General features: G+C 40.6%; 1 protein-coding gene across 2 annotated transcripts; it reads left to right on the top strand.

Annotated features, from left to right (window-relative positions):
- Positions 1 to 1,475: 1,475 nt before the first annotated feature.
- LOC148024600 (berberine bridge enzyme-like D-2) lies at positions 1,476 to 3,937 on the top strand. Of its 2 annotated transcripts, none has more exons than XM_087694223.1 (3): positions 1,476 to 2,638; positions 2,793 to 3,347; positions 3,536 to 3,937. In XM_087694223.1, exons 1-2 carry the CDS (start codon positions 1,598 to 1,600, stop codon positions 3,318 to 3,320), a joined length of 1,569 nt encoding a protein of 522 aa, XP_087550349.1. In that variant the 5' UTR covers positions 1,476 to 1,597; the 3' UTR covers positions 3,321 to 3,347; positions 3,536 to 3,937. The 2 variants fall into 2 exon arrangements, with proteins under 2 accessions (XP_087550349.1, XP_087550348.1); XM_087694222.1 differs by having other exon boundaries at positions 1,478 to 2,638; positions 3,545 to 3,937.
- The last annotated feature ends 7,534 nt before the right edge of the window (positions 3,938 to 11,471 follow it).

Below are 11,471 nucleotides of genomic sequence, written 5' to 3' on the forward strand. Positions count from 1 at the left end.
AATGGTGATATTCACACATTTAATGGGAAAATGGTTTGTTTTATTCATGATAAATTGATAATTAGGCCGTGAATGCACATGATAGCACATGTCTAGATACAATGAAGCCCCCAATGGATTGTCCAATACCAACTTAGACTTGACAAAGCATGATGTTGCTATTGCCATTGTTACTTGAAGTGAAGAATCTAAGGACAAAAAGGTCACCTACATTATGTTTGTTATATAGTTTGCATCGAAAAGATAGCAAGAAAACAAACAATTTATCTATTCACTTCCACAAATTGATTTATTAATGGCATGTTAAATACCTAAAGTTTGTAATCTCCATCTTTATGGATAGAATTCTCCTTTGGGAGGTTTAGTATTATGTAAATCCTCTACGTCATGTATGATCAAGGCCTATTTAAAAATTTCCTTGCCTATGAATTTTTCCTAAATAGAACACAATCCTTTTCTATTCAATCCGTGAATAATCCCTTTATATGGCACCCTTCTATATGTTGAAATGTGCAAAATTATTATTTTAAAAATCCTATGAGTGACCCTTGGCAACCCCCGCCCCCCTCGCCAATACCTAAGTTACAATTTTGTTGCCACATTTTATCAATACTCCTTGACAATTAGAAAGCTAAACTTCAACCATGACAACAGGTGTAGCAGTTACAATTTGGTGTTCACAGAAACATCATTACATAATGCATTACTACAAGAAAGGTGCTTTTAACAATGGTTCGACATTATGTGAAACCTTAAATTGATGTGATTAACCTTATCATGTCTATGGAGCAAATATTCTAAAATATCTTTTGAATACAGAAGTGACATGATCTGTAGATGCCAAGTTATGGGATTGGTTTCTAAAATATTTCTTCAATAGTAATGCATTACCATGGAAAAATGCGCAACATTGTGTGAAACTTCAAAATGAAGTGATTAATATTACGATGTTTACGAAGCAACTATTCTAAAGTATTTCTTAATTGTAGAAGTGATAAGATCTATAGGTGCATCTTATAGGATTGGTTCTACCACTTGGTTCAATCACCCATATCCTCATCATGTAGTACTAGGAGTCCTTGCTTAACTAGGGTATGAAAAGAAACTTGTGTGCCGGTGGAGTAGTAGCCCAATTGGATTTGAGTGTGGGTTCAATATTGTTGGTGCATGACTTTGATCCCTAGGCTTTGCTTCGTGGGCGGCACCAAACCATTTGTGTCTAGAAGAAACTCATGTCAACAAAAGGTCAAAGGTTTATGTTCTATATTTTCAGGAGCCCAAAGTGGTGGCTTAGTATATGCTTGTTAAATCTTCAAGGGCCCCAAATTTCAAGTTCGGATTGTAGTCAAGAGCTGGCTTGTGGAAGGGAGAAAGATCTCACACCAATAAAGACGTATGGAGTTGGGACTTTGGATATATGTCAAGGTTGGGGGAGGAAATATGTTTCATTGAACCATTTATTGTAGACTGGCAAGGAATTTTAGTTTATCTTCATTTCTTTACAAAATTCCAATCAAAACTTATGTCTTTTTGAAAGGCATTATTCCTTATAATCTCTACACGGTTATGCAGAGTCCCAACACTTCGACAGTTTGAAATGGATCAAGCTCCCTATCCCCACCCATATGTCCACGCAGGAGTCACCATAGCTACAAGCATAATACTCTTCTGCTTCTTCTCCTTTCCTTGTTTGCTTCATGCAGCCCCTGTGGATAGCTTGGCCTCTTGCTTCACAAGTAAAGGCATCCTCAACTTCACCACCCCTCAATCCAACCCTTCCACCTTCTCTGCTCTGCTCAATTTCTCATTGCAGAACCTCAGATTCACTGAGCCTGGGGTGCCCCAGCCAGCTGCCATTGTCCTCCCTTCCTCCACTAAGCAGGTCCAGGATGCTTGGGCCTGCATCCGCATGGGCCAATGGGCGCTCCGCGTGCGCAGCGGCGGCCATAGCTATGAGGGCCTCTCCTCGACTGCACCTTCCCCCTTCGTCATACTTGACCTGATGAACATGAATGCTGTGGCTGTCAATACAGCCTCCAAGACTGTGTGGGTGGAAGCAGGGGCTACGTTGGGCGAGCTTTACTATGCCATCTCTCTTAAAACATCCCAATATGGCCTCACTGCGGGGACTTGCGCGACCATCGGGGTGGGAGGCCACATGGCAGGGGGTGGGTATGGGATGCTGTCAAGGAAGTATGGTGTTGCAGCAGACACAGTGCTGGAGGCACAGATGGTGTTAGCCAATGGGACCCTGCTCAAGAGAGTCAGTGTTCAGGATACTGACCTCTTCTGGGCTCTTAGAGGAGGGGGTGGGGGCAGCTGGGGCATCGTGGTGGCATGGAAGCTGAGGCTTGTTCCTGTTCCTGCTGTCATCACCACTTTCAATGTCATGAAGACAGGCAAGCAAGCCATTGTGGACCTCGCATACCAATGGCAGAGCGTCGCGCCCAGTGCCCCGCCAGAGCTGTTTGTGGCAATGAACTTCGCTGGGGTCACAAGTGGATCAGCCACAGATATGGCTTCCTCCATTTATGGACAGTGTTGGGGAGACGTCAATGATACAGTAACTCTTTTGAGCAAGATCTTACCCTCCTTGGGGCTAACGGCATCAGACTGCAAGCAAGGAAATTGGATTCAGGTAAGCTAATGTATAAACCTTGTTCGGAACATACACAATTGCGTGCTACTCTGCTCTTTTTATCCTTAATAACACCATAAGGGAGCCAAGCTGCGTGTAGTTGCCTACTCTGTAAAGTCTGTCTGTTATAGAGATGGAATGCATTGTCATACAGGCGGTTGCGAACATCGCTGGGGTTTCCGGTCCGACCGCTCTTCTGAGCAGACAGCAAGCAACCAGGTACTACTTCAAGGCCAAGTCAGATTATGTGAAGATTGCTCTAACAACCAAGGCATTGTCAGGGGCCTTTGACATAATGGAGCAGAACACAGGGGGGTTTACGATATTCGAGCCATACGGGGGCGTGATGGACCAAATAAAGGCAGATGCGATTGCATTCCCACACAGGGCAGGGAATCTGTATGTAATCCAGTATCTAGTTGTATGGACTGATGACACGGGGTCACCTGATGATGCCCTGATTGCATGGCTGAGGAAGCTGTATGGGTATATGGGACCTTATGTCACAGAGTCTCCTGCGAGGGCGGCTTATGTCAACTACATCGATCTGGATCTGGGGGATGGAAGGGCCTCAGGGCCGAGGTACTTTGGGGGGAACTTCGAGCGGCTTGTGAGGATCAAAGGGCGGGTCGATCCCACGAACCTGTTCAGCAATCCTCAGAGCATCCCGACATCGCTGTAGAGAACCATTGAGGACGGCGGTTTCCAGGTACATCGCATTTCAAAATAAAGAGTGACTATAAGTCTTCACAGGAGGCCGAAAACTACTCAAACCTCCCCCAACATACATAATCTAAACTTTGGCACTTCATGCCTTGACTGCCGGTCCCTAGGTAAGAAAAGAAAAATGACATGTCATGCTACACAAACAAACTTGACTTATTTGACATCTAAAAGGTTTGGCAGGTCTATGTGGAGGTTACGCCGATTAAGATTTTCGACCGTCCGCAAATGGGTTTTGAATCACCAGCACTCACCACATCAGCTTGACAACCCATACTTTTCCTTCGTCACAATGCGTGTGAATCCGACCTTATTTGACATCTAAAAGGTTTGGCAAGTCTATGCGTGACCCCACTCTTATTCTCTCTCACGTTCCTTTTTTTCCTTAAGTGGGGTTGCCTTCGAGGCTTTGTTTAGGGTTGCCTTTAAAGCCCCTTCAATATGGTCCTCTTCACAACTCTCCCCTCAATTGTAGCAACAAAACATGTCTTCATAGCTCTCCTCAATGGTCATTGTAGCAGCACTACACTTCCAATGCAAAATATAATAACTCTATACTCCTTTTAAGTACAACAATGGACCTTAAATGTGTACTTTGGCATACAATGCTGATTGAAGTCACTTTCTTGACAAATATGTTAGGGGCATAAGCGTTGTTCTTCATAATTTTCTTACCTTCTTGATCTTATGAGCTATTGGTTTATATAAGTCTTGATAATGCTTGCCTATTTATATTTTCCACTTCAATGATTTCAAGGCTTCTATCCAATTGAACAAATTAGTAACTCACCATAGATTTGAAATTCACATCACATTAATGACAAGGTTGCCACTTTACAAGCTCCCAATGTAGTGCTATGTAATGATTGTTAAAGATGATCGAAAGTTATGCATGTGGGGATCAATTTGCACGGTACACTAAATCTATGACTTAGCAACAAGTGTATGAGAATACTTTTCATCAAATATAAAATTTATAGCTCATGTAAAAGGGATAACCAAAAAAGATAAGAGTTTAGAAGAAGCTAGAATTTAAATAGATTTATTGAGCATCTTAATTGCACTCCTAAAGGTGGGGCTACTCTAAGGCATTTCATCATAGTGAGATTTCCCCAAACAATTGTCAAACAACAAGCTAGAACTCAGGCATTATTCACCATTCTCCCATGAAGAATATAGTTCTTTGAATTCCAAACTCTTCTCAAAGTACAATTTTGGGAATACTCCTATCTTTCATTGTATCATCATTAAGCTTCCCACCACCCCCAAAAGTACTCAATTAATTCCAAATAAGGTTGATAATCACACTTGATCTACAAACTTCTTAAGTTTATTCCAAAGTGCTTGACATCCATACACTTCCAAAAGAGATGCATTCTATCTTCCTCCTTTCTCTTGCGCAACAAACAAATAGTAGAAATGATCTTGAATATCAACAATCTTTGCTTTATAGGAAATGTGTTCATTAGCATCTCCACAAAAACAAGTTCAACCTAGACACGGTGCTACCCTCCATGCCATCCCAACTCTTCTCTTCCATGCTCTAATTGAGTCCATAGGAAAGCCATTTACCCAAGTAGTAGACATGTTAGCTATCCAAGGACTTATTTGGGTAAAGCTAGTTCTGAGCTTCAACTTAACCAACATTACTTGTTGCATCCAACTTGATTCATCAATAAAGAGTTTAATTTCCTACTAACATAAACAAGAGACTTAAAGCAAAGAATCCTTGTTAGGCTCTACGAGAGCTCAACAATGGGACACTAGATGGAGACTCTTATTATCTAAAAAGCTTGATTCAACTACCTCTCACCTAGTTGATTCATACTCTTCAAGGCTCCATTTAGTAGGTAATGTTCGCCAATTGGTTAAAATTATATATATATATATATATATGTATATAGAAAGTTTAGTAGACTGAGTTTTAACTTTTAGATTTTCAATTCGCCCATATTTCTAAGGTACATTGAGACTATGAAAGCTCTTTCTCCATTAACATGAAAGAAAAATTCAAAGAAATATACTAAATTCACTCCAATGTTTATAAGTTTTGGGGTATATATAGAAACATTTTCCCATACTTAAGGTTTGTATAGATATTTATCAATAGTAGAAACATTCTAACATTTTAAGAGAAGATCACACCAAATTTTAAGATAAGGATAGCTTATTTAAAAAAAGATATGGGATAGTCCAATATTCTTGTAGTGAGCACCTTAATAGTAAGATCCAAATTGGAGAAAAGACAAATGGTTGGGTTTTACAAGGACATTATTGACCATATAAAAAATGTATCCTTGAATACAACTCACATACTATCTAGAAGTCTAGCTAATGTTATAACTTATGATATGTACACCACCATCATTGCTCACGTAACGATTTTGAGATGTTTGTGTTTCAACTACATTACGTTATTAACTATTCCATTATTCTTTTATACCACAATTTAGTTCATGTGCCATTATAAGTTAGTCCATAACCTTGGGGGATTCAATGTGGATAACTTATGTAACCATTTAAGTGCAACAATGGAGGGGGGTTTTTCCAAAAACTTTATAAGCATACATATTAGGGGTAGGCCCCCATTATATCCCCTTTCTAATCTTTAAAAATAAGGAAGGGGGTTGTGGCGGGGGGGGGGGGGGGGGGGGGGTGCAAGGAGGGTTGGGGGAAGGGGGATTATACTTTGCTATATAGATTGTTTCCTCTTTACTATTATTTCTAGGCCATACATTGTGACTTGTGCTAAACTAGCATTTAACATTACATAGCTCACAAAAGAACAAACATAGCTCAATGTCAACTCAACAAAACTTTGAAGATATTAAAACACTATGAGCATAAAAATGAATTTGAATTCTTATCCAACTATATAAATTACTTCAAGTTTTCCCTTTTCAACAACAATATTGTTAAGAGTAGTTATGCATAGAGGCAATGAAACTTATGCAAGTGTTTAGAAAGAGAAACTTGTGTGTGCGTGTGTGCAAAAAAGAGTATGAGAGCATCTTTCACCTATTATGGAGTTGTCCAACAGTCAAAGTAGTATGGAATGACATGAGGAGACTGTTGGCAACAACAAGTCTTGCTTACTTTTTTGGGTCTAAATAGATCCTTCTCGGGGAAGATAAAGGGAGGTTTAACAAAATGGAGGTGATGCTCTAGAGTATGTTGCATGCCGAGGTGCTCAAGAACATATGATCATTGAGGAATGATGTGGTTTTTAGATGCTAAAGATCTAGCCAAGGGATCTTAGCAAGCCTGGCTAAATCATGCTTGCCAAAATGTCGTGTCTTACTAACAAAGCTCAAAAGTAGTAGTAATAGGGCTATTGCCTAGATGATCTTTAAAGTCCTATAATGGTTAGTCTTTTTTTGGCTCCAGCTTGTCAAGCCATATTAGTATGAGTAGTTTTAGGAGCCCATGAATCACATCTTAGTCTCTATAATGTTGCCTAAAGTCTGTCAAGTCTTGTATTGGTCCTTATGTTTTGACGAGTTACCTAGATTTTTGGGTGATGTAAATATCTCATTCTGATATTAATACATAATCAATGTCACCATACTATGCATAGCTAGCAAAACCTTGAATGTAACATACCCAGGTGACTTCCAAAGCTAATCAGGCTCCTTAGGCATTGCACCTAAGTGTAAATCATTGTAGATAGCCCATTCAAGGTCCATTCAAGCTCAACGCTTCTAGCACAACTATAGAACATGAACTACTCTCATAAAGACATTGACTATGAATGCCTAGTACAATTGTCATTAATTTGAGGGTTTCATTTATAGTTCCTCGTTTATGCTTGCCACATCTAAAATTTTTCAATTTTTACACTATGACCCAAACACACGTAAATCATAATAGCAAGATTATTGGGTGGTAACTTTGTATAGTTAATAGGCTAAAGAAATATCTATTATTTAAAATGCTTCTACCTTTAATTTAAAACAACACACTTTCTTGTAAATTACTTCAACTTCGAAGCTTTGCATATTCAACCCAATGAAAAGAAGGGGAAAGAAGGTGCCTCTTTCTCTCCCCCGGTGTTGTTTTGAGACAAGCTAATGTATCTCAATGTCAAGTGTAGGAATAAGCTCTCCACTATTGCAAGGTTTTACTATGTCCATGCACCCATGCATTGGGAGTTGAAGAGGAAGAACCAAAGCATCAATTGTGGAGTGTAGATCCAAGCATACAAGAGTCCGAATTCATAATTTGAAAGAAAGGGTAAAAGGTCAGATATCAAAGGATTAGAGTAAAATGGATCATTTACTTTGCATTGGGACCTTTGTACAACATGGAAGAAATGAAAAATGAGTGCAAATTATACATCCAAAGCCAATTATGTTAGGTGAGATCTCCATTAATGGGACTGGGTGGCTAAAGGAATCCATATCTTAGCATGATTGAGGATATTGAATCTCTATCACGCATTTGTCTCAAAGAAAGGATATCATGGGACTTTTATATCTCCCAGATCTGACTCACCTATTTTTGGGTAGTGATCTACTTTTAGAATCTTCAATGTAGTTCCTTTCTCATCTTAAGAAGTTCATTGTTCTTTCCATTCAAGGGAGAATTTGGGCTATAGAGTTTTAAACCACCTTCATAGTTGAAGGAACATGTACTTTATGATAGGGCTAGCACTCTCTGGATCTCTCGCATCTCCATGCTTTGGTGTAAGCTCCTAGTTTGCTGATCCTGGTTGTACGCGACTATGCCTTGTAGAGCCTTACGTGCTAGCTTCCTCTCCTCCTCAAGATCGGCTATGATGTCCTCCCCTGATCTACTGTGGTGTTCCAATCAGGTTTGAGTGTCATATTTACTCACCATCTACTGGATCGCCTTCGGAAAGTCTCTTAGGTCAAGTTCTTCATTGTTTCCATGGCCAGAGCTGCTCTCTTCCATGACTAAGAGTTCTTATTCTGCCAAGTTGTCGATCAGACTGATAAGGCTGGGTAGATTCACCTCCCTGATGGTGTCGGTCCTTGCTGCGTTAGGCTTTCCAATCATGTTCTTAGCTTGGTCCTACCTTTCGGGATTCGATCACCCATCTATGTCTTGGGATCTTCTCTTACTGGTGGGTTTCTTTAAGTTTTTACAGTTGAGTGAGTTCCTTGTTAATTACAAATAGTCCTCAACTTACCCTCACTGTGTGTGTATGTGCACTTTTTTCTATGCACTATGCGCAATCAGGCTTTTAGCTTTTCTTAAGTGTGTTTTGAGTGTAGGGAATCAGAGTGAGTGAGAAAACAAAGTGGTGAGTGAGAAAACAAAGTGTCCAAATGGCTCTTGCACTCTAGTTTATGGTTTTAGCCTATTAGGCTTGTATGTTCAGTTTCTGGTTGTCCTCACCAGTTTATGTCGCCGGATTGCTAGATGGTCGACTAATGTCGCCTATACATCTGTGTCTCACCGATTCTTCTATTCCTTGCACCAGAAAGGCGTTTCAAGTGTCTGTATGGTCTTCGAGGATTCATACAGCTGACTTCTAGGTGGACCTGGTCGAGAATCTCAAATTTTTGGGGAAATTCAAATTTGGCCCAATAGGTCCGAATTGCAGGGGTATGTTGGAAGTGATATGGGACATAGCTCGAGCAGGAGTGAATGAGTGAGTGTGACGGCTTGAGAGAGTGTGACCAGAGTGAAAGTACGAAATGATAAGAGTGAACCAACAATGTGTTGGTACACAAAGAATAAAATATATTTATACTTAGGGCACGTAAAGGGTGTGTTCACATGTACAATGTGCATGTACTATACACAGAGGTTTGTTGGAAGCGATAGGGACGCAGCTCGAGCATCAGGAGTGAATGAGTGAGTGTGACGGCTTGAGAGAGTGCGAGCAGAGTGAAAGTACGAGATGATAAGAGTGTACCAACAATGTGTTGGTACACAAAGAATAAAATGTATTTATACTTAGGGCACGTAAAGGGTGCGTTCACATGTACAATATACGTGTACTATGCACGGAGGCTACCGAGCCTTTATATCCCAACAACCTCCCACTTAAAGGTCCGATATGAACCTCTAGCTAACCAACTCCCACTAGTCGAGTGCAATGCTCGTGCTGAGCTTTGCTTAGACTTTTAGTGAGAACATCTGCAGGGTTATCTTGTGTTTTAATTTTGGTCAATGTGATTTGACCATCTTCTAAAATCTATCTGATGAAGTGATATCGCACATCTATATGCTTTGTGTGTGAATGATACATGGCATTCTTAGCCAGATACACAGCACTCTGGCTATCACATCCCAAAACTGTAGTACCCATAGACATGCCGAGATGATCTGCAAGTCTACTCAACCATATAGCTTCCTTAGAAGCTTCAATAGAGCTGATATGTATTTAGCTTCAGTGGTACTTAGTGCAACAATATTCTACAACCTGGAACACCAAGAAACAGCCCCACCAGCATCTGTAAAGACATACTCACTAGTGGACCTATGTGTGTCCAAATCACCTACCATGTATGCATCACAATAACCTTGCAAACTAAGTGCACCCTGCCCATAGTCCTGTTTCTGTGTCCTGCATTTGCATTTTTCTTTTCAGCCGTGCCTCTTACATTATAAGCTGAGTTGTTGCCTTCTCCACTAGACATATGTCTAATTTCTTCATTCAAGATAGAACCCCTCACCCCATCATATGAGAGATTGGGGTTATTTTTGAGTGAAACCACCAAGGTTTCCCAAGAGTTAGGCAGTGTCATGATCAAGAAGATCACCCTCAACTTATCATCAAAGTCCAAGTTTGCATCTTTGAGCTGATTTAGAATCCTTGTAAATGCACTCAAGTGCTCAGTTGTAGGCTTTGACTCATCCAGTCGCATATTCACCAACTTGCACATTAAATGCACCTGGTATGGTGATCTCATAAGTAGTTTTCAGCTTCTCCCATATTGCATAACATGTGTCTAAACCCTTAATGTTTGTCAGAATGTCATCAGTGACACCCATCTTTATGTAAGCCACAACCTTTTTATTCACTGTGGCCCAATCTGCATCAGACATCAGTGCGGGTTTATTTCCTACAAAGCATCTTCACAATCCTTCAGGAACAAAATGCCCTACAAATGGTCTTTCCAAAGGTCAAATCCATGACCATCAAACCGTTTAATCTCCATCAAACTCTTGATGCCTGAATTGGAAGAAGTTGCAGCCATTTTATCACGAATACAAGAGTAAATGCACTAATTTGTGGAAGCACAAGCTGAAGCAGTAAAATATCTTATTGTTTTTCTCAACCATAAGTAAATTTTGTGTTGTTTATACATAAACCAGCCAACGAACGAGCAAACGATGCAGAAATTTACCAAATTCTGCACAAATATCCAAAATTTCAAGTCCAAAATTACATTAATGTCAGTCAATCTAACCTAGCTGAGTAAAGCTTTGCCAATACATGAAAAGCCCCAAATTTCTGGAATCCAATGTCAGGATATTTTACCCAAAAAATGTAAAATTTTGACAAAATTGTCAAAATCCCCAATTTAATTGAGATCATCGCTTGCGATGTCTGCAATTTTTGACCCAAAACTCACTGACAGACATGAATGATGCCAAATCTGGGAAAAGCCCCTACTTTTAGGCTCGATTTTGCACAGAATTGAGACCTGTGCCTCCAATGTGTAAACTACCTCTAAGAAGTAAATGGTGATTGAAAAATTTTGATTTTTAACCAAAAAATTTGACGTGGATCGTCAGGGGGTTAGGCGGGTCGCATGGCTATCACATGGCATCGACTCCTGCATGGTCCCCGCATGTGTGTCGCACCCATTGCTGTCGGTGACTAGCGTCAAATCCTGCGTGCTCGTGCTTGTGCTGGACGTGGCTCATGTCGCTCAGTTGTTTGCTGAATCATCGTGCCTGCTGGCTCTGCCTGCTCCATGTGCGACTACTGCCTGCTGGTTGCCACACGCTCAACACCTCGCCTGATGCTGGTCTTGAGTGGTCCTTCACTTTTACCTACAATCGCCTAGTTGTCAGGTCTTCTGCCTGTCGTCAACTCTACACGTGTGCTACTACAAGCCCCAGCAATCGTCACTTGAATCGTGGGAAGCGTGTAGAGTCTTGGCTCGGATACTAGTTGTTGGAAGCGATA

This window comes from Lygodium microphyllum, chromosome 15 (assembly GCF_053477565.2).
Source record: "Lygodium microphyllum isolate KBCC chromosome 15, Lygodium_microphyllum_v1.1.10, whole genome shotgun sequence".
NCBI classification, from domain to species: domain Eukaryota; kingdom Viridiplantae; phylum Streptophyta; class Polypodiopsida; order Schizaeales; family Lygodiaceae; genus Lygodium; species Lygodium microphyllum.